General features: G+C 48.5%; 1 protein-coding gene and 1 non-coding gene across 5 annotated transcripts; one reads left to right on the top strand and one right to left on the bottom strand.

Moving 5' to 3' along the window:
- Nucleotides 1-816: 816 nt before the first annotated feature.
- Nucleotides 817-23207, top strand: TBC1D25 (TBC1 domain family member 25). 4 transcript variants are annotated; one of them, XM_025371701.1, is made up of 6 exons: nt 817-1203; nt 2610-2719; nt 5814-5968; nt 19495-19622; nt 19751-19939; nt 20210-23207. In XM_025371701.1, exons 1-6 carry the CDS (start codon nt 1081-1083, stop codon nt 21569-21571), a joined length of 2067 nt encoding a protein of 688 aa, XP_025227486.1. In that variant the 5' UTR covers nt 817-1080; the 3' UTR covers nt 21572-23207. The 4 variants fall into 4 exon arrangements, with proteins under 4 accessions (XP_025227486.1, XP_025227484.1, XP_025227485.1 ...); XM_025371699.1 differs by having other exon boundaries at nt 905-1203; nt 2562-2719; XM_025371700.1 differs by having other exon boundaries at nt 992-1224.
- Nucleotides 22296-22397, bottom strand: LOC112616769. Its single transcript, XR_003117786.1, has one exon. It is a non-coding gene; the product is annotated as a small nucleolar RNA U13 (small nucleolar RNA).
- Nucleotides 23208-23637: the final 430 nt, after the last annotated feature.

Below are 23637 nucleotides of genomic sequence, written 5' to 3'. Positions count from 1 at the left end.
CAGGGCTTTGCCCTGTGGTGCAGGTTAGGGCAGTGGTGTGAGCAGGGCTCACTGCAGCCTTGACTTCCTGGGCTCAGCTATCCTGCTGCTTCAGCCTCCCGAGTAGCTGGGACTGCAGGTGTGCGCCACCACGTCCAGCTAATTGTTTAATTTTTTGTTAAGAGACAGAGTCTCGCTGTCTAGAACTCCTGGGCTCAAGAGATCTGCCCGCCTCGGCCTCCCAAAGTGCTGAGACGTGAGCCACTGCACCCTGCTGAGTATATTTTTTAAAACACTTTAACCAGGGGCTGTGGCTCACACCTGTAATCCCAACACTTTGGGAGGTCAAGATGGGCGGATCACCTGAGGTCAGGAGTTCGAGACTAGCCTGGGCAACAAGACTAAACCCTCTCTCTACAAGATACACAAAAATTGGCTGTGCGTGGTAGCGCGCTCCTGTAGTCCCAGCTCTCGGGAGGCTAAGGCAGGAGGATAGCTTGATCATAGCTCACTTTGAGGCTGCAGTGAGCTGTGATCGCGCCATTGCACTACAGCCTAGGTGACAGAGCGAGACCCTGCCTTAAAAAAAAAAAAAGGATTTCTTTCCCGTTCAGTGGATTCATACGAAGCGAGGGCCAATTTGAAATAGATGACATCATCTGTTAGCAGAGGCGTGAGGCAACTTGAGGCGGGGTATGGGGCCTGACGTCATCACGCAGCCCCTTCCTTTCCCCGCCCACTTCTCTTGGCGAACGAGGTGTCAGTATAACACCTCTATGAATCCGGAAGTAGGCTGTCAAAACAACCAAACCACGGGGCTGGGGGAGGCGGGGCCTCAGTAGGCGTCCGCACGCTCGCTGAAATAAAACAAAATGCCCGACTTTTGGGGGCGGGGCTCCTGGCAACAGCATCTAGGCGCAGGCGCAGAGGCGACCTCCAGGCAGGGCCAGGTGGGAGGGACGGTGGGGGGGGGTAGGGTCGCGCAGAGCCCTCTGCGCCTGCGCCCCGGCACGAGGTGGGGCGGCGGGCGTCAGTACAGTAGAGTGTGCGCCGGGTTGGGGGGCAACGGTCAACCGTCACCCTGAGACGGGCGGCGGCGGGATGGCCACAGCCTCCGGGGCTTCGGATTTGTCTGGCTCCGGAGCGCCCCCGCCCGGCGTGGGAGCTCAGGCGGCGGCGGCCGCTGAGGAGGAGGAGCGAGAGGTGGTGCGGGTCCGAGTCAAGGTGAGGCTGGCGGGTGAGTCGGCCCAGGCGCCGAGGCATCCCAGGGGAGGGGGAGGCGGTGGCTGTCGTAGGATGGAGGGCGGGACTTGAGATTTGGGACAAAACCTGAGCGGCGAAGCTTGAGGGCCAAGTGATGGTGGCGAGGGGGAGGGAGGGCCTGAGAGCCTGGGAGCGTTAGCGACGTACCTTGGGGCGTGGGACTGAAAATGGAGAGACGGGGGTCTATGGGATAAATGGGTGGAGCTTATAGACAAAGGGGAGGGGCTATGGGCTGGAGGAGGGGCCGCAGTAGTTGAGGGTGGGACTCTGAGGAATGAGAAGGTGCTGGCTCTGGAGTCAGTCAACCCGTATGTGTGGAGAGTGCACTCATGTGCAAGTTCCCACTTTGATGAACTGACAGGCTCGTGGGTGGAGACAACTAAAGAAATGAGATGCTTCGGATACTCAAATAATGAAAAAGGTTATGCAACAGGGAGTCACTTTAGCCAAGGTTGTACAGGGAAATCCCCAGAGGAGGTACTGAAGGAGCAGAGACCCGAATAAAAGGAGTTAGCCATGTGCATATTAGAAGGGAAGAGTATTCTAGGCAGAAGGAATAGCAAGGGCAAAGGCTAGAGGATGGGAATGGGCCTGGCATGTTCCCGTAGGTTCCTGATTGCTGGAGTGGAGAGAATGAGGGGAAGAGTGGTAGGAGGTGAATCAGAGTGCTAAGACAGAGGCAGATCGCCAAGGGCCTTTGGTGTATATGCTGAGGAAGAACGCTGTTGCCATAGTTCCGTAAACAATGATGGTGGCTCCAACCAACCAGTGGCACTGGCAGTGATAAGAGGGTCCACACATCACTTCAGTGTAATAAAGCTCTAAGGTAGAAGTTTGACATTCAGAAAAAAAGATGCCTGAGCTGGGAGTGAACCACGTGAAGAAAGTGGGAGGGATGTTCCAGACAGGGGATCAGCACAATCAATGGCCTGGAGTCAGGATGGTTTCAAGGTAACTTCTAACAGTTTGGTACTACCAGAGTATAAAGTTCAAAAAACCTGGTGAGAGGCTGGCTGGGGCCCCATAGGCCCGCTTGCTGGGACTCTAGGGTTGCCATTGAAGAGATTTAAGCAGGAGAGTGTTGTAGGTAGATGTGCTAGATTGGTTACAGCATCATAGAGGACTGATTTAACAGGAGCCAGACTGGATATGGTGATTCTGGCAACCACAGTTGAAGGGATATAGAAGAAGGATTGGGGGCCTGAACCCTTGCAGTAGCCTCCTCCTCACTGGACCCTATGGTCCAGAACACCTGCCTTGATCTGGCCCCTGGCACCTCTCTGACTTTGCCTTCTACCACTCTGCACCTCACTCTTCAGCATGGTGATGAGGCCCCTGGTGGCCTACCCCATGTCTTCTCTCCCCAGAAATGTGAGAGCTTCTTACCGCCAGAGTTCCGCTCTTTTGCTGTAGATCCCCAGATCACCTCGCTCGACGTGTTGCAGCACATCCTCATCCGAGCCTTTGATTTGAGTGGGTGAGTGGGAAGATGCTGGGGACTGGCCAGTGGGCCACCCACCTCTACAGTGGTTATCTAGCCTTTGTTTGTTTGGTAGGGTTTGTGTTTATTTTACTACTACAAATAATCCCACAGTGAACAGCCACGTATGCATGTCTTGGAGTACAGCAGTTTACTTTTATCTGCGGTTTTGCTTTCTGCAGTTTCAGTTACCCATGGTCAACCTCAGTCTGCAAATATTACATACAATAAGATATTTTGAGAGAGAGAGAGACCACATTCACATTACTTTTATTACAGTTTACAGATAGTCCCCAACTTACAATAACTGGACTTAGGATTTTTCAACTTTACAATGGTGCAAAAGCGATACGCATTTGGTAGAGACTGTACTGCAAGCCATTCTGCTTTTCACTTTCAGTACAGTGTTCAATAAATTATGTGAAATATTCAACACTATTATAAAGTAGGCTCTGTGTTAGATGAGTTTGCCCAACTGTAGGCTAATGTGAGTGTTCTGAGCACGTTTAACGAAGGCTAGGCTAACCTGTGATGTTTGGTAGGTTAGGTGTGTTAAATGCATTTTTCTTTTTTTTTTCTTTTCTTTTTTTTTTTTTTTTTTTTTGAGACAGAGTCTCACTGTCACCCAGGCTGGAGTGCAGTGACATCTCCCGGGTTCAAGTGATTCTCCTGTCGCAGCCTCTCAAGTAGCTGGGACTACAGGCGTGCACCACTATGCCGGGATAACTTTTTTTTTTTTAGACGAAGTTTTGCTCTTATCCCCTGGACTGCAGTGCAATGGCGCAATCTCGGCTCACTGCAACCTCCACTTCCTGGGTTCAAGTGATTATCCTGCCTCAGCCTCCCAAGTAGCTGGGATTACAGGCACGTACCACCATGCCTGGCTAATTTTTGTATTTTTAGTAGAGACAAGGTTTCACCATGTTGGTCAGGCTAGTCTCGAACACCTGACCTCAAGTTTTCTGTCCGCCTCGGCCTCCCAAAGTGCTAGGATTACAGGTGTGAGCCACCACTCCCAGCCCCGGATAGTTTTTTGATCTTCTCTTTTTTTTTTGAGACAGAGTCTCACTCTGTCACCCAGGTTGGAGTGCAGTGCCCAATCTTGGCTTACTGCAGCCTCTGCCTCCCAGGTTCAAGCGATTCTCATGCCTCAGCCTCCCGAGTAGCTGGGATTACAGGTGTGTGCCACCACACTCAGCTAATTTTCATCATATTGGTCAGACTGGTCTCGAACTCCTGACCTCAAGGGATCTGCCTAGCTCGGCCTCCCAAAGTGTTGGGATTACAGGCGCATGAGCCTCTGCACCCGGCCAATTTTTGTATATTTAGTAGAGACAGGGTTTCGCCATGTTGCCTAGGGCAGTCTCAAACTCCTGAGCTCAAGCAATCTGCCCGTCTCAGCCTCCCAAAGTGCTGGGATTACAGGTGAGGCACCGCGCCCAGCCAAATGCATTGTCAACTTACAGTATTTCCAACTTATGAACTTATGATGAGTTTATTGGTACATAATCCTGTCATAGTCAAGAAGCATCTGTATTGTCATAATTGTTCTATTATTGTTCATCTCTTACTGTGCCTAATTTATCAATTAAACTTTTTCATAGGTATGTATGTATATGAAAAAAAAAAACATAGTATATGTAGGTCTTGGTACTATCTGCAGTTTCAGGCATCCACTGGGGGGTCTTGGAATATATCCCCTGTAGATAAAGAGGGAGTAATGTATTTGGAAACATCCAGTCATGGGATAAATTCCTAGCAGTGGTATTGTCAGGAAAAAGGGTATTTGCATTTTAATTTTTTTTTTTTTTTTTAGTCAGAGTCTCACTCTGTCGCCCAGGCTGGAGTGCAGTGGTGCGATCTCAGCTCATTGCAACCTCCACCTCCTGGGTTCAAGCGATTCTCCTGCCTCAGCCTCCTGAGTAGCGCCACCATGCCTGGCTAATTTTTGTGTTTTTAATAGAGATGGGGTTTCACCATGTTGGGCAGGATCATCTCCATCTCCTGACCTTGTGATCCACCCGCCTCGGCCTCCCAAAGTGCTGGAATTACAGGCGTGAGTCACCGTGCCTGGCCTGCTTTTTAAACTTTTAATGGGTGTTTCCAAAATGCTCTCCAGACAGGTTTTATCAGTTTATGATCTCATCAGCACCACATAAATGCCTGTTTCCCTCACACCCTCACAAACACTGGTTACTGTATAACTGCAAAATTTGCTAATCTGACAACTGAAAAGTGGTGTCTTTTGGGGGCAGATGTGATAGTCATTTTGTTGTGGTGCTGGTTTTGGAGGAATACATGCACATGGTAAGAAATTCAAACAGTACAAAATTGTTGGGTATTTAGGATGTTTCCATGGTTACGGTGAGCATCACGCAACAAACTACATAGTTGCACAAGTATAGCTGAATAATAAATTCTTAGTTGTTATTAGAGTTTCTTACATAAACATTTTTGTTGTGAAAAATAACAAACACAGATTGCTTTATTTTTTTTTTTATGTAGTAAGAAGGCTGCTTTCTTCCCACTTCTGTTCCTCATCTACCCCAGAGGGAACCAAATTTTTTTTGGTTTTTTTTTGAGATGGAGTCTTGCTCTGTCACCCAGGCTGGAGTGCAATGCCACAATCTTGGCTCACTGCAACCTCCACCTCCCAGGTTCAAGTGATTCTCCTGCCTCAGCCTCCTGAGTAGCTGGGATTACAGGCACCTGCCACACACCCAGCTAATTTTTTGTATTTTTAGTGCAGAAGGGGTTTCACCATGTTGGCCAGACCAGTCTCGAACTCCTGACCTCAGGTGATCCGCCCACCTCGGCCTCCCAAAGTGCGGAGATTATAGGCGTGAGCCACTGCACCCGGCCAACATTTTACCATTTTACCAGTTTCCAATGTGACCTCCAATGTGTTGGTATAACAAAGTGGGTATAAATGACCTGATCTCAGGCTGCCCATAATCCTTGGCACAGTACCTTGCACATAGTAGGAAGTTGTTTTCAACACCTTCTATATTACCCTCCTTGTTTTGGAAACTGTCCCTGAGGCCTCCAGGGCATCAGGGGCCCTGAGAGCTCCCTCATATCCCCTGTCCAGGAAGAAGAACTTTGGCATCAGCTACCTGGGCCGGGACCGGCTAGGACAGGAAGTTTACCTCTCACTCCTATCTGACTGGGACCTCAGCACAGCCTTTGCCACTGCCTCCAAACCCTACCTGCAATTGCGTGTAGATATTCGGCCCTCGGAGGACAGTGAGTACCCAGTGCCCCCGGGAGCACTGCTCTGGGACCCCTTTACCCCATAGGGTGATGCCACCCCTCACAATACACTCCCTCATGGTGGGATGGGTAGCAAGGTGTCCTAGCTGTAGATCCTGGCTCAACCACTAGGCCTCAATTTCTTCACTTGTAAAGAGAAAATTGTATCTTAGAACCATTGCGAGGCCTTGTATCTTAGAACCATTGTGAGGGGAAATTCACATAAAATGCCTGGAATGGTGCATGACTGCATAATGAAGGCTCAGAAAGTGTTATCTCTAATAATGATAATTCTATTGTATTATACTATTGTAACATATAACCTAGTCATGTATGTAATAATTATATATAATGCAGATTTATAATGTAGTATAACGGTATAGCTTTAGCATTATGTATTTCAGTTATAATACCAAAATGTAACAATGCATATTATAATAATGCTAGTTGTGCTTATTCATTCACTCATTCTGCACCCATATTCATTTGTTTGTATTCTTGCTCACTCATTCATTTGTTCCCTTGACCTCTCAGCCACTTTTTCTCTTCTCATCTTTGTTCCTCCACTCTTGCCTATTCTGGTCCCTGCGAGCACACAGATAAATTAGGACATGGTCTCAAAATTTGATTACAGAGCATACATTAGATAATTGTATCAGTATTAAATTTCCTGGGTGTGTGTCTTAGTCGTTTTGTGCTACTATAACAGAATACCGCAGACTGAGGAATTTGTAAAGAAGAGAAATTTATTTCTCACAGTTTTGGAGACTGGGAAGTCCAAGATGAAGGTGCAGGCAGGTTGTGTGTCTGGTGAGGGCTTTCTTGCTGCATCATCAAATGACAGAAGAACAGAAGAGAGTGAACCCACACCCTCAACATCTTTATAAGAGCCCTAATCTGCTGGGCGTGGTGGCTCACACCTGTAATCCCAGCACTTTGAGAGGTTGAGGCAGGCAGATCACCTGAAGTCAGGAGTTCGAGACCATCCTGGCCAACATGGTGACACCCCATCTCTTCTAAAAAAAATACAGGCCGGGCGCGGTGGCTCAAGCCTGTAATCCCAGCACTTTGGGAGGCCGAGACGGGCGGATCACGAGGTCAGGAGATCGAGACCATCCTGGCTAACCCGGTGAAACCCCGTCTCTACTAAAAAATACAAAAAACTAGCCGGGCGCGGTGGCGGGCGCCTGTAGTCCCAGCTACTCAGGAGGCTGAGGCAGGAGAATGGCGTGAACCCGGGAGGCGGAGCTTGCAGTGAGCTGAGATCCGGCCACTGCACTCCAGCCTGGGCGGCAGAGCGAGACTCCGTCTCAAAAAAAAAAAAAAAAAAAAATACAAAAATTAGCCGGGTGTAGTGGCGCATGCCTATAATCCCAGCTACTTGGGAAGCTGAGGCATGAGAATCGCTTGAACCCCAAAAGCAGAGGTTGCAGTGAGCCAAGATCTTGCCACTGCACTCCAGCCTGGGCGACAGAGCAAGACTTCATCTCAAAAAAAGAAAAAAAGGCCGAGTGCGGTGGCTCACGCCTGTAATCCCAGCACTTTGGGAGGCCGAGGCGGGCAGATCACGAGGTCAGATCGAGACCACCCTGGCTAACACGGTGAAACCCTGTCTTTACTAAAAATACAAAAAAAATAGCCAGATGTGGTGGTGGGCACCTGTAGTCCCAGCTACTCGGGAGGCTGAGGCAGGAGAATGGCATGAACCTGGGAGGCGGAGCTTGCAGTGAGCCGAGATCATGCCACTGCACTCCAGCCTGGGCGACAGAGCGAGACTCCATCTCGAAAAAGTAAATAAAAATAAAAAATAAGAAAAAGAGTCCTAATCCCATCTATGAGAGCACTACCCTCATGACTTAATCACCTCTTAAAGGCCCCCACCTCTTAATATGATCACATTGGTAATTACATTGCAACACATGAATTTGGGAGGACACATTCAAACCATAGCAGTGTGGTACTGGTATCATATCTATTGAAGGAAAATATCCTTGTTCTTGGGAAAAACACAGTTAAGTATGAAGGGATAAAACGTCATGATGTCTGCAAATAACTTGGCAAAAATAATGTGTTTATATACGGAGAGAGTGAGATAAAGCAAATGTGGCCCAAAAAAAAATGTTAATAGAGGATCTAGATGAAGTATGTATGGGTGTTCAGGGTATTCTTTTAATGTTATTGTAGGTTTGAAATTGTTTGTTTTTTTTTTTTTTTTTTTTTTTTTTTTTTGAGACGGAGTCTCGCTTTGTCGCCCAGGCTGGAGTGCAGTGGCCGGATCTCAGCTCACTGCAAGCTCCGCCTCCCGGGTTCACGCCATTCTCCTGCCTCAGCCTCCTGAGTAGCTGGGACTACAGGCGCCCGCCACCTCGCCCGGCTAGTTTTTTGTATTTTTTTAGTGGAGACGGGGTTTCACCGTGTTAGCCAGGATGGTCTCGATCTCCCGACCTCGTGATCCGCCCGTCTCGGCCTCCCAAAGTGCTGGGATTACAGGCTTGAGCCACCGTGCCCGGCGAAATTGTTTTAAATAGTTGTGGAGTGGAAGATGTGGTTCCCAGCCTCAGGAAACTCACGTGCCCATTTGGGATGATTTGGGCACTTTATTGATGTCGTTATAACATAAATAGCTAATGTGTATTGAACACTTAGGGCCATTCTGTGCACATAATATTTTTTCATTGAATTGTCAAAATAATCCTATAGAATAGGGACAATCATTTTCCCCATATTATAGATGAGGAAACTGAGGCTCAGAGAGGTGACAGGACTCATCCCAGCCATACAGACAGTAAGTTGAAGAGCAAGATTTGAACCCAGGCAGTGACTGAACTGGCTCCAGAGTCCTTGTTCTTTTTTTTTTTTTTTTTTTTTTTGAGACGGAGTCTCGCTCTGTCGCCCAGGCTGGAGTGCAGTGGCGCGATCTCGGCTCACTGCAAGCTCCACCTCCCGGGTTCACACCATTCTCCCGCCTCAGCCTCCGAGTAGCTGGGACTACAGGCGCCCGCCACCACGCCCGGCTAGTTTTTTTTTTTTGTATTTTTAGTAGAGACGGGGTTTCACCATGTTAGCCAGGATGGTCTCGATCTCCTGACCTCGTGATCCACCCGCCTCGGCCTCCCAAAGTGCTGGGATTACAGGCTTGAGCCACCGCGCCCGGCCAGAGTCCTTGTTCTTAACCATTTAACTGTACAATATTTTGGACTTGTTAAAACTGGCAGCTTTGTAAAAAAGAGAGGAGAGAGAGAAACAAGAGTCAGAGGGAAAGATAGTGACAGAGATGGGCAGGAAGCCAAATAGGAAAAGATAGGTAGCCAGACACACCGGAACCTCTGCCACTGAGTAGCCATATGTGCTTATGTCAGTCACTTAATTCCTTGGGCCTTGTTTTCCTCACCTGTAAAAGAGACACAGTAGCACTATTTCAGGAAAAAAATCAAATCTGCATGGCTACAAAACATGTGGAGAAAACCCCAAGTGCATGAGAACTGGGACGAATGCCAATAAAGCAGAGAGACAGAAAGGCACCCAGCAGTCTGGCAGGAATACATCTTTAAAAGGTTATCGCTGTGGCTCACGCCTGTAATCCCAGCACTTTGGGAGGCCAAGGCAGGTGGATCACCTGAGGTCAGGAGTTCAAGACCAGTCTGGCCAAATATGGTGAAACCCTGTCTCTACTAAAAATACAAAAATTAGCCGGGCGTGGTAGTGGGCACCTGTAATCCCAGCTACTAGGGAGGCTGAGGCAGGAGAATCGCTTGAGCCTGGGAGGCGGAGGTTGCAGTGAACCGAGCTCGTGCCATTGCACTCCAGCCTGGATGACAGAACTAGACTCCGTCTCAAAAAAAAAAAAAAAGAAAAGAAAAAAAAGCCCTCTGTCTTATTTACCAAATTCCTGCACATACATGGGTCTGTTTCTGAATTCCTGATTCTCTTACTTTGATCTATTTATTAAATTCTAAACCAATTCTATGTTGTTTTAATCATTATAGTTTTTTGTTTGTTTTGTTTTTTGTTTTTGAGACAGGGTCTCACTCTGTCATCCTTGCTGGAGTGCAGTGGCCCAATCTCAGCTCACTGCAGCCTCCGCCTCCCAAGCTCAAGCAATCGTCCCACGTCAGCCTCCTGAGTAGCTGGGACTGCAGACACATGCCACCATGCCCAACTAATGTTTGTATTTTTTGTAGAAACAAGGTTTTGCCATGTTGCCCAGGCTGGTCTTGAACTCCTGGGCTCAAGCAATCTGCCCGCCTCAGCCTCCCGAAGTGCTGGGATTATAAGCAAGAGCCACCACACCCAGCCTTAATCATAGTTTTATGATATGTTTTCATGTTTTCCTTTTTAAAAACTTTTCTTGAATATTCATGTTTACTTACTGTTCTTTTTATTTAATAAATTAGCTTATTATTCCATTAAAATCCTGATGGGAATTTGATTAGAGTCATTTTTTTTTTTTTTTTTTTTTTTTTGAGACAGAGTCTTGCTCTGTCACCCAGGCTGGGGTGCAGTGGCCGGATCTCAGCTCACTGCAAGCTCCGCCTCCCGGGTTTAGACCATTCTCCTGCCTCAGCCTCCCGAGTAGCTGGGACTACAGGCGCCCGCCACCTCGCCCGGCTAGTTTTTTGTATTTTTTAGTAGAGACGGGGTTTCACCATGTTAGCCAGGATGGTCTCGATCTCCTGACCTCGTGATCCGCCCGTCTCGGCCTCCCAAAGTGCTGGGATTACAGGCTTGAGCCACCGCGCCCGGCCGATTAGAGTCATATTTTTAAGAGAAACTAATCTTTACCCAGTAAATACATTCTTATTAAAAATAAAAGCATTTTAAATAAGGGTGAAGTCTCCTGGGAACACTATGCCTAATCTCAGTCCCCTACCCTACCCTTTTTGCCCTGAGGGAATCGGTTTGATGTATAACCATGCATGTCCTTTACTTATTTACACTCCCTACACACACATTTATCCATGTATGTGAGTATATTCATATTTGTGTGTCTATACACACAAATGGTATGTGTTTAACATAAGTGGTATTCTACACATTAATATGTAAGTGTCCAATATATGGAGCGATCATTAGACATATTAATGGCATTCTCGTGATCATTTTCACAGCTGTGAAAGCAACAGACATGTTGGGACTGTTTGGATGGCCTAGTCCCTCTTTCTGGGAAAAAGCCAGTTTCTGTCACCTCTACAGTTGGGAGATTACAAAGCCTAGACCTTTGACCAATTTGTACCTTTCCAGTATGAATCTTTTTTTTTTTTTTTTTTTGAGACTCTTTTCTGTCACCCAGGCTGGAATTCAGTGACACAAATATGGCTCACTGCAGTCTTGAGCTCAAGCTCTCCTGCCTCAGCCTTTCAAGTAGCTGGGACTACAGGCGTGCACCACCATGCCCAGCTAATTTTGGTATTTTTTGTAGAGACATGGTTTTGCCACGTTGGCCAGGCTGGTCTCAAACTTCTGACCTCAAGTGATCCACCCACCTCGGCCTCTCAAAGTGTTTGGATTACAGGCGGGAGCCCCCGCACCCAGCCACCAGCCTCCTTTCTATCATATGTACTGCAAATGTTTTTCCCAGTTGATCTTTTGTTTTTTGGCTTTGCTTATGGGATGGATCTGTTTTGTCCTGTCAAAATTAAACATTTGATTGCACACCTATACACATATCTATCTTTTTCTTTATGATTTCTGAGTTTCTCCTTTTTATTGCAGGCATGGGGACAGAGTTTCGCTCTTATTGCCCAGGCTGGAGTGCAATGGTGCAATCTCAGCTCACTGCAACCTCTACTTCCTGGGTTCAAGTTATTTTCCTGCCTCAGCCTCCCAAGTAGCTGGGATTACAGGCATGTGCCACTACACCTGGCTACTTTTGTATTTTTAGTAGAGAAGGGGTTTCACCATGTTGGTCAGGCTGGTATCAAACTCCTGACCTCAAGTGATTCACCTGCCTGGGCCTCCCAAAGTGGTGGGATTACAGGCGTGAGCCACTGCGCCTGGCTGAGTTTCTCCTTTTACTTTGGAACATGTTCCCCATCCATAAGCTTATACAAATATTCTGTATTTTCTTCTATGCTTATTGTTTTCTCTTTTACATATAAATATTTTTCTCTGTCAGCATTGTGACAAGCAGAACTGGCTTTAAAAAAATCAAGATAGTCAATTATGCCAGCATCATTTATTTTTTTAATTTAATTTTTTTTTTAGATGAAGTTTCACTCTTACTGCCCAGGCAGGAGTGCAATTGCACAATTTCAGCTCACTGCAACCTCTGTCTCCTGTGTTCAAGCAATTCTTCTGCCTCAGCCTCCCAAATAGCTGGGATTACAGGCGCCCGCCACCATGCCCGGCTAATTTTTATATTTTTAGTAGAGATGAGGTTTTGCCATGTTGGCCAGATTGGTCTCGAACTCAAGACCTCAGGTGATCCACCTGCTTCAGCCTCCCAAAGTGCTGGGAGTACAGGCATGAGCCACTGCGCCTGGCCTGCCAGCATCATTTATTAAATAATCACCTTTTCTGCAGTGATTCGAAATGCCACATTTGTTGCATATTCAGTTCCCATATATACATGCTTGGATTTATTTCTAGGCTTTCTATTGCATTCTACCAACAGGCTCTCTTTGTCTACTGCTATGCTAACACCATGTTATTTTTATGACAGTGGTTTTGTGGTCAATTTTAATAAGCTTTTGCCATCCTCCCACTGTTCTTTGTCTTAGCTATTCTTTTTTTTTTTTTTTTTTTTTTTTGAGATGGAATCTTGCTCTGTCACCCAGGCTGGAGTGCAGTGGCACAATCTCGGCTCACTGCAAGCTCCGCATCCTGGGTTCACACCATTCTCCTGCCTCAGCCTCCCAAGTAGCTGGGACTACAGGCGCTCACCACCACACCCGGCTAATTTTTTGTATTTTTAGTGGAGATGGGGTTTCACCATGTTAGCCAGGATGGTCTCTATCTCCTGACCTCGTGATCTGCCCGCCCGCCTTGGCCTCCCAAAGTGCTGTGATTACAGGCATGAGCCACCGTGCCTGGCCTGTCTTAGCTATTCTTAAATGTGAATTCTTCTATAGAAACCTTAAAATAATTTTATCCAGCTCCAGGAAAAACCCCCATTCAATTTCTGACTGGCATTGCAGTGAGTTTATATATTAATTTAGGGTTTGGGAAGTCTGACAATTTTATGATAAGGAAATGTGGGTATCACAAATATTATGTAATACCACAAGCAGGGTCTGGGCCAGCAGCCCATAATGAAATACTTGGATGTTTCTTCAGGGAAATGTGTGCATAGTCACACTACGTGGGTTATATAAAGACTATATATAGTCTCCTGTCACTTCAGATCAGGTTTTGCTACTAGGTGAGTTTGTGCTTGTAGACATTCTTGGCCTGTTTGTTTTTTGTTTTGTTTTGTTTTTGTTTCTTTTTGTTTTTGAGACAGAGTCTCACTCTTTTGCCAGGCTGGAGTGCAGTGGCACAATCCAGGCTCACTGCAACCTCTGCCTCCCAGGCTCAAGCAATTCTCCTGTCTCAGTCTCCTGAGTAGCTGAGATTACAGGCATGTGCCACCATGCCCAGCTAATTTTTGTATTTTTAGTAGAGACAGGGTTTCACCATGTTGGCCAGGATGGTCTCGATCTCTTGACCTTGTGATCTGCCCGCCTTGCCTCCCAAAGTGCTGGGATTACAGGTGTGAGCCACCGCGCCCAGCCTTTTTTCCTTTTTTTGAGAGGGAGTCTCGCACTGTTGCCCAGGCTGGAGTGCAGTGGCACGATATCAGGTCACTGCAACCCCTGCCTCCCAGGTTCAAGCCATTCTCCTTACCTCAGTCACCCAAGCAGCTGGGATTACAGGCACCTGCCACCAAGCCCGGCTAATTTTTTTTGTATTTTTAGTAGAGATGGTGTTTCACCATGTTGGCCAGGCTGGTCTCGACCTTGTGATCCGCCCGCCTCGGCCTCCCAAAGTGCTGGGATTACAGGTGTGAGCCACTGCACCTGGCCTTTTTGCCTGGCCTCTTTGCCTGTTTTATTAGTGGGATGCGAGGGGGGGGGTTTATCAGTATAAAATGTCTCTTCATGTTAAATGCTTTTGGCCTTGAGTGGTGCTTTTTCTGACATTCGCATGGCTACTATTTCTTTCTGTTTGTGTTTGCCAGATATACCTTTAGGATTCTTTAATTTTTAACCTTTTTGTGTCACCTAATTTTAGGTATGTTTCTCATACCTCTCATAAAAACCTCATAGCAGAATTTATGCTTTTTTTTTTTTTTTTTTTTGAGACAGAGTCTTGCTCTGTTGTCCAGGCTGGAGTGCAGTGGTGTGATCTCAGCTCACTGCAACTTCTGCCTCCCAGGTTCAAGTGATCCTGCCACCCACCTCAGCCTCCCATGTGGCAGGGACTACAGGTGTGCGCCACCATGCCCAGCTAATTTTTATATTTTTGGGTAGAGACAGGGTTTTATCATGTTGCCCAGGCTGGTTTTGAACTCCCAGGCTCAAGCAATCCGCCCACCTTGGTCTCCCAAAGTGCTGGGATTAGGCCAGGCGTGGTGGCTCACACCTGGAATCCCAGCACTTTGGGAGGCAGAGGTAGGCGGATCACTTGAGCTCAGGAGTTCAAGACCAGCCTGGCCAACATGGTGAAACCCCATCTCTACTAAGAATACAAAACTTTGCCAGGTGTTATGGCGCACACCTGTAGTCCCAGCTACTCCGGAGGCTGAGACAGGAGAATCACTTGAACCCGGGAGGCGGAAGTTGCAGTGAGCCTAGATCACGCCACTGCACTGCAGCCTGGATGACAGAGCAAGACTCTGCCTGGAAAAAAAAAAAATTGCTGGGATTACAGGCATGAGCCACTGAGCCCAACCTAAGAGTTTTTCTTTATTCTTAGAATTTGAGCATTTCAGGCTGGGCACAGTGGCTCACACCTGTAATCCCAGCACTTTGGGAAGCCGAGGCAGGTGGATCACTTGAGCTCAGGAGTTCAAGACCAACCTGGCCAATGTGGCAAAACCCTGTCTTTACTAAAAATACAAAAATGAGCTGGGCGTGGTGGCACACCCCTGGAATCCCAGCTACTCGGGAGGCTGAGGCAGGAGAATAGCTTGAACCAAGGAGGCGGAGGTTGCAGTGAGCTGAGATCATACCATTGTACTCCAGCCTGGGTGACAGAGCAAGACCACATCTCAAAAAAAAAAAAAAGGGGGGGGAAATAGGGTTGGTGGGGGGCCTGTTGTGTGTTGTTAGTTAATTAATCCAATCTAAGACTTGGTGAGCCATTCCTTCATCTCAGGGAAATTTTCCTTCATACTTGTTTAATTCTGACATCTCCACCTGATCCCTTTTCTCCCCCTGCATTTCCTGTTATTTCCATATTTGGTCTCCTGGACTTGGCATCCAGGTCTCTCTACTTTTTCACTCAAATCATCGAACCTTAGCTCCATGCCTTGCAGTGGTTCTTCTGTTCGGACTTTCAGACCATTACTGATTTTTCATAGTGTGACCTTCTTCATTTTACCTGTTAAGTGTTTTAATGCTCTAATTAATGTTTTAGAAAGACCATTCTGGCAGCTATTGGGAGAGACTGGAGAGGAATACAGAGGAAGTGAGGACTGGTTAGGAGGCAGTTTCAGGTGAGAGATATGATGGCTCAGACAGGGTGAGAAGACGGAGATGAGAGAACAGGTAGGTTGGAGGAATGCTTTACATGCAGTAGCCATAGGGCTTGGCGGTGGTTTGGACCTGGGAGTTAAGCAAGTGGGAGGGGGACAAGGATGTCTCTCAGGTTTCTGGTCTATTAAACAACTGAACAGATAGAGATGCTGTTTGTTGAGATGGGGAGTAGAGGAGGAGGCCATGTCTAGAGTGGATCTTGGCCTTCTCTCTTTGGACCCCTTAGGTTTGCAGTGCCCCATAAGACATCCAGGGAAAAGCAGTGACATGCAAACGTGGCCTAGGGTTTGTTTCCCCCCTCAGCTCTGTGGGAGAATTGGGCTCCATGGGAATGCTGTTTAGGGATGGCATTTGCTTGCAAATGACAGTGGCTTAAACAAATAGAAGTTGATTGGTTTCACACAAGAGAGTTTGAAAGTTAGCCACTTGGGCCGGGTGCGGTGGCTCACACCTGTAATCCCAGCACTTTGGGAGGCCAAGGTGAAGGGGGCCTGCCCCTCCACACCTGTGGGTATTTCTCATCAGGTGGAGACAAGAGGCTGAGAAAAGAAATAAGACACAGAGACAAAGTATAGAGAAAGAACAGTGGGCCCAGGGGACCTGCACACTCAGCATGCGAGGACCTGCACCAGCATCAGTTTCTGAGTTCCCTCAGTATTTATTGATCACTATTTTTACTATCTTGGCAAGGGGAGTGTGGCAGGGCAACAGAGTGATGGTGGGGAGAAGGTCAGCAGGCAAACATGTGAGCAAAGGAATCTGTATCATGAATAAGTTCAAGGAAAGGTACTGTGCCTAGAGGTGCATGTAGGCTAGATTTATGTTTCACTTTACACAAATATCTCAGTGTAGCAAAGAGTAACAGAGCAGTATTGCTGCCAGCATATCTCGCCTCCAGCCACAGGGCAGTTTTCTCCTATCTCAGACTAGAACGAATGGTTGGCTTTACACCGAGACATTCCATTCCCAGGGACAAGCAGGAGACAGAAGCCTTCCTCTTATCTCAACTGCAAAGAGGCCTCCCTCTTTCACTACTCCTCAGCACAGACCCTTTATGCGTGTCGGGCTGCGGGATGTAAGGTCTTTCCTTTCCCATGAGGCCATATCTCGGGCTGTCTCAGTGAGGGGAAACCTTGGACAATACCCAGGCTTTCTTGGGCAGAGGTCCCTGTGGCTTTCCGCAGTGCATTTTGTCCCTGGTATTAGAGAATGGAGAATGGCGATGACTTTTACCAAACATACTGCCTGCAAACATATTGTTAACAAGGCACATCCTGCACAGCCCTAAATCCATTAAACCTTGATTCAATACAGCACATGTTTCTGTGAGCACAGGGTTGGGGCTAAAGTTACATACAGATTAACAGCATCTCAAACCAGAACAATTTTTCTTAATACAGATCAAAATAGAGTTTCTTATGTCTTCCTTTTCTGCATAGACACAGTAACAATCTGATCTCTCTTTCTTTTCCCCACACAAGGCGGGTGGATCACCCAAGGTCAGGAGTTTGAGACCAGCCTGGTAAACCCTGTGTCTACAAAAAATACAAAAAATTAGCCAGGCATGATGGCAGGCACCTGTAATCCCAGCTACTCGGGAGGCTGAGGCAGGAGAATTGCTCGAACCTGGGAGGCAGAGGTTGCAGTGAGCGAAGATCACATCATTGCATGCCAGCCTGGGTGACAGAACAAGACTCCTTCTCAAAAAAAAAAAAAGTTAGCCACTGGACATTGCCATTGTTGGCTTAGTAGCCCTCTGGTGTCAGGGCTATAGGAGAGGATCTCTGAAGATCCTCTCGAACTTACCCTCAGATGGCCACTGCTGCTTCAACCACCACATTTTATGTGAGGTGGGAAGAAAGGATGCGAGGCAAAATGAAAAAGAGAAACGGTCAGGTGCAGTGGCTCACACCTGTAATCCCAACACTTTGGGAGGCCAAGGCAGGAGGATCTCTTGAGCCCAGGAGTTCAAGACCATAGGCAATATAGTAAGATCCCATCACTACCAAAAAAAAAAAAAATCATCCAGACATGGTGGCACACGCCTGTAGCCCCGGCTACTCAGGAGGCTGAGGCAAGAGGATCGTTTGAGCCCAGGAGTTTGAGGCTACAGTAAGCTATGATCACACCACTGCACTCCAGCCTTGGGGGACAGAGAAAGACTGTCTCAAAAAAAAAAAAGAAAAAGATGCCTGTAATCCTAGCACTTTGGGAAGCCAAGGCGGGCCGATAACCTGAGGTCAGGAGTTCGAGACCAGCCTGGACAACACAGTGAAACCCTGTGTCTAGTAAAAATACAAAAATTAGGCCGGGTGCCGTGGCTGACGCCTGTAATCCCAGTACTTCGGGAGGCCGAGGCGGGCGGATCACCTGAGGTTGGGAGTTCGAGACCAGCCTGACTAACATGGAGACACCCCGTCTCTACTAAAAATACAAAATTAACCAGGCGTGATGGTACATGCCTGTAATCCCAGCTACTCGGGAGGCTGAGGCAGGAGAATCACTTGAACCCAGGAGGTGGAGGTTGTGGAGAGCCGAGATCCCATCATTGCACGCCAGCCTGGGCGACGAGTGAAACTCCGCCTCAAAAAAAAAAAAAAAAAAAATTAGCTGGACCTGGTGGTGGGCACCTGTAATCCCAGCTACTCGGGAGGCTCAGGCAGAAGAACTGCTTGAACCCAGAAGGTGGAGTTTGTAGTGAGCCAAGATCGCACCACTGCACCCCAGCCTGGGCAACAGAGTGAGACTCCGTCTCAAAAAAAAAAAGAAAAAAGAGGCTGGGTGCGGTGGCTCACGCCTGTAATCCCAGCACTTTGGGTAGGCCGAGGCGGGTGGATCACGTGAGGTCAGGAATTCAAGACCAGCCTGACCAACATGGTGAAACTCCGTCTCTACTAAAAATACAAAAATTAGCTGGGCATGGTGGCAGGCACCTGTAATCCCAGCTACTTGGGAGGCTGAGGCAGGAGAATCACTTGAAACCAGGAGGCAGAGTTTACAGTGAGCCACATTCACACCGCTGCATTCAGCCTCAGTTACAGAGTAAGACTCTGTCTCAAAAAAAAAAAAAAAAAAAGCATGTACTGCATACCTGTTCCACTTTTGCACAAATATTTTATTTCTAAAGTATGTCTAGGCTCTGGACTAGGGTGAATGAAGTTCATATCCCAGCCCTACTATTTTCTGGCTGTAGAATCTTGGTCACTTACTGTTTGTTCCAAACCTTTTTGTCATCATCTGTAAAATGAGAATGGTAATATTAGTGTGCACTGTTTGTGGGAGGAGGACTGGCAAGAATATGAGAGTAGGAGTTTGGGCTCTTGAGCTTTGGGCCTGGCCTTCAAATTTCCACTCTTTCACTCACTAGCTAAGGGGCCTTGGGCAAGTACCTTATTGTGACTGTGCCTGTTTCCTCAAAGAGAGTCACGGTAATGTAGTACTCAACCGATAGGACTGAAGTGACTATTGCATGAGTCAGTATTTGCAAAGAATTCAGAATAGTTCCTGGCACACAGCACTATGGAAGCATTAGCTAGTATTATTATTCCCTATATTGCTGTTGAGCACTTGTCCTAGTGCTTGGCACATAGTAACTGCTCAATAAATATTACTTTATATCATTAAAATATTAGAGGCTGCTCAGCCATTTCCTGAGACATCTACTACAAAAGAATTGTTCATGGTTTGATTTTGTTTTTTACATGATTTGGATGATACAGGAAGAGGGACTGGGAGTCGTTTGTTCCCCTGCAGGTAGCCCAGCTTCAGTAGAAGGAGCGGAAACTGGCCCTGAGGTCTGGGTTATCATCCCCATTCTCATAGCACTTTGTTCTGTTTGCCCAGGCCCATTGCTGGAAGACTGGGACATTATCAGCCCCAAAGATGTCATTGGCTCCGACGTGTTGCTGGCTGAGAAACGGTCATCACTGACGACTGCTGCCCTGCCCTTTACACAGTCCATCCTCACTCAGGTGTTTTCAGGGACCCTGGGGACCCAGCTGTGGTTGGAGGGCAGAGCCTACCTGGCACCCTGGTTCTCAGAATGCTGGCTGGCATCTGCCCTTATTCCACGCAGTTGATCCCTCCTTCCTTCTCATAGGTGGGCCGTACCTTGTCTAAGGTCCAACAAGTGCTGAGCTGGTCGTATGGGGAAGATGTCAAGCCCTTCAAGCCACCCCTGAGCGATGCTGAGTTTCACACGTACCTGAACCACGAGGGCCAACTCTCCCGACCCGAGGAATTGCGCCTGCGGATCTATCATGGCGGTGTGGAGCCCTCGCTGCGAAAGGTGAGCATCCTCAGTCATCTGTTGAGTCCATCACTGCTGCACTCATTAACAGCTCCTGAGACACATGCAGTCAGCCACACTGCTGTGGGCGAGGGTGGAGATGTTCCAGGGCATGAAGCTCTCTTTAGGGAGGGGTGAGCAGTTGGAGGCCTAGCAGACTTATCAGAAGGAAGACAGAGGCCCAAGGAGGGTGGGTGGGTGGCGACTGATAGACACTGGGGTGTGGCTCATCTGGAGAATTCCAGCCTCATCCCTTTCACCCCTGGCCAGGTGGTGTGGCGGTACCTGCTGAACGTGTATCCAGATGGACTGACAGGCCGAGAGCGGATGGACTACATGAAACGCAAGAGCCGCGAGTATGAGCAGCTCAAGAGCGAGTGGGCCCAGCGAGCGAGCCCTGAGGACCTGGAGTTCATCCGCAGCACAGTCCTCAAGGATGTACTGCGCACTGACCGGGCCCACCCCTACTATGCGGGGCCTGAGGATGGCCCACATCTACGGGCGCTGCACGACCTGCTCACCACTTATGCCGTTACCCACCCACAGGTGTCCTACTGCCAGGGCATGAGTGACCTTGCCTCACCCATCCTTGCCGTCATGGACCATGAGGGCCATGCCTTTGTTTGCTTTTGTGGCATCATGAAGCGCCTGGCCGCCAACTTCCACCCTGACGGCCGCGCCATGGCCACCAAGTTTGCACACTTGAAGCTGTTGCTGCGACACGCTGACCCTGACTTTTACCAATACCTGCAAGAGGCAGGTGCTGATGACCTCTTCTTCTGTTACCGCTGGCTGCTGCTGGAGCTCAAGCGTGAGTTTGCCTTTGATGACGCCCTCCGCATGCTTGAGGTCACCTGGAGTTCGCTGCCCCCTGATCCTCCTGAACATGAGGTAGAGCTGGTTGGACCCCCCAGCCAAGTGGCAGACACTGGTTTTGGTGGCCACAGGGGGTGGCCCGTGCGACAGAGGCACATGCTGAGGCCTGCTGGTGGAGGAGGTAGTACCTTTGAAGATGCTGTTGACCACCTGGCCACAGCCAGTCAGGGGCCTGGTGGTGGGGGGCGTCTCCTGAGACAGGCCAGCTTGGATGGCCTCCAGCAACTCAGGGATAACATGGGCTCCAGGAGGGACCCTCTGGTCCAGCTGCCCCACCCAGCTGCCCTTATCAGCTCCAAGTCCCTCTCCGAGCCTTTATTGAACTCCCCAGACCCACTGCTCTCCTCCTTTTCCCACCCTGATTCCCCATCTTCCTCATCTCCACCATCCACCCAGGAGCCCTCTCCCACTGGTGATATGGCTGTAGGATCCCCCTTGATGCGAGAGGTAGGCTCCCCGAAAGACCCTGGAAAGTCCCTGCCACCTGTACCACCAATGGGCCTGCCCCCACCCCAGGAGTTTGGCCGGGGGAACCCATTCATGCTGTTCCTCTGCCTGGCCATCCTGCTGGAGCACCGCGACCACATCATGCGCAATGGGCTGGATTATAACGAGCTGGCCATGCACTTTGACCGCCTCGTGCGAAAACACCACCTGGGGCGTGTCCTGCGCCGGGCCAGGGCTCTCTTTGCTGATTACCTGCAGTCAGAGGTGTGGGACTCGGAGGAGGGGGCTGAGGCCACAGCTGCATCTTGATCAGGCTTTCTCCAGCCCTCCATTGGCTCTACCAGATCTCCATTCTTTGCCATGAGGGCCAACACATGAGACCCCACCTCCCTCCCTGCCTGCCAGCCCTAGACCTGTTGGAGCATAGATCCCTTCCTCCCCAGGTCTAAGTATGTGGAGCTCTGCTTAGGCACTGCCCCACAGAGGCCACGCCTCTTTATTCTGTTTCTGTTGTTTTGTTTTTAACAACTATACTTTGCACACATGAAGGTCACTGTGGTTTGTGTGTTTCTCTGCCTCCTCCCTGGGTTTTGCTGTAGATGGAGTCCTCAGGGGCCCTTTACCTGATGGAGGGGAAATAATTCACTTGGTGGAGAGAGGCTCCAGCTTCCCCCTTGTGATGGGGAGAGTGGATGCTGAGAATCGGTTCCTGAAGGTGAGCCCAGGTGGGGCACTGCTTGAGGAAGGCCTGAGTCTGTTTTTTTGGTACATCCATCTGCCTGTAAGGGTCTGTATTATGGCTGTGAATATATGTTTTCAGGACATCACCCTGGATGAGCGATAAGAGAGTTCCTGGCTCAAAAAAGGACAAGATTCTTTACTGAGATAGGGAAGTATGGGCTACTTAGAAATGTTGGACCAGCCACCCCTGGCATTTCACGTCACCATTTCTAGGATCTTGACCTCTCTGTGATGTTTATGCACCAATGCTGGCAGCCCTGGGCAGGGGCCTCAGCCTCCTTTTTGTTTTCCACTTTAGACAGGTACTGTGCAGATGTGAACAAGGTTTGAGGGAGGCACGTCTCACACATGAGCATGAAAGCCCAATCATCACATTGTTGAATTACAAAAGGATCTAGGGCTCCTATTCTTGTCACTTGCTTTGGAGCCAGTTTGAAGGACTGTGGCCTAGCCCATGCCTAGGGGCCCTAAACTGGGATTCCAGCTCACAGCACCTGTCTTAACCATTTCAGCAATAGAAACCACTTATTTACCTTCTCCATCTCACTAATATGGAGAAACATCAAACACTGATAAAACGCAGGCCATAATAGAATTCACTTCATTATTTGGAGGATAATGATCAAAAAAAGGTCCTTTTTCCCACTGACATGCTCAGAGGATGGGATTCTCTCACAGGCCAGGTGCTGTCATCCACAAAGGATGGGTGAAATAACTGGGCTTCTCAGGTCACGGTCTAGCCACACCAGCTTCTTCCAAGTACTAACCAGGCTTGACCCTGCTTAGCTTCAGAGGTCAGACAAGATCTGGCATGTTCCAGATGGTATGGCTGTAAACCGGGCTGAGCTCTGGCCTGAGCTGTTGCACTAGGCAATGCTGCCAGAGATAAGGAGGCATCAGGGCAGTCATTCCCTCTGCTGTTTGCCCCAAGAATGCCATACAAACCTGGGGATGACCCTTAAAAGGCTCCCGTCACCCCCAGTATTGGGGGGAAGCTGACTATTCCTCAGATGAGAGCCCAGTCCCTTGAAGAGCAGGACAAGACTATTCTGTGTCTAGGGGGCTCAAGCACTGTGTGTGGGTCTTACGAGTGCATTTTGTGGAAATGGGCTCAGACTCCCCAAAGGGCCATCCAACCTATGGGAGTGTCTGGCCTTCTGAGGTCCTGAAATGTCTCTCTTTTCAGTAAACAGCTAATACCCTCTGGGATGCATTCTGTGATTAATGAGCTCAGGTGTTTGAAGGACCAGACAAGCCAATTCTGTGGATGGTAGTTTGGGACCTCTGAGGGACAGAAGAGTCCTTTCTGTGAATAGGAGGCTCAGATACCCTGAAAGGCAGAAACCTCTACTATTCCTCTAGGATACTTGGAGTTTCTGGTTCCTGCAAAGATGGCAGACAGCACAAGCTACTGATTCCTTTGCCCGAAACCAACTCTGGAGAAACTAGAGAGGGAAACATGGGTTCCAGAAATTGCAACATAGCAATGAGAGACCCATGGGGAAATGGAAGACTGTCTTTCACTGGTGTGTGTTTTGACGGGCAGATGGGCGGATGGCCAGAGGCAGTAAACAGAGGATAGGTTAGGGAAAAAGAGATTTACGTTCTGGCTCTCACCTCTCCCCTAGATTGCC

The sequence above is a fragment of the Theropithecus gelada genome, chromosome X (assembly GCF_003255815.1).
Source record: "Theropithecus gelada isolate Dixy chromosome X, Tgel_1.0, whole genome shotgun sequence".
NCBI lineage: Eukaryota > Metazoa > Chordata > Mammalia > Primates > Cercopithecidae > Theropithecus > Theropithecus gelada.
Note: the sequence above shows the minus strand (reverse complement) of the source record. Positions and strands in the feature narration are given on the sequence as shown.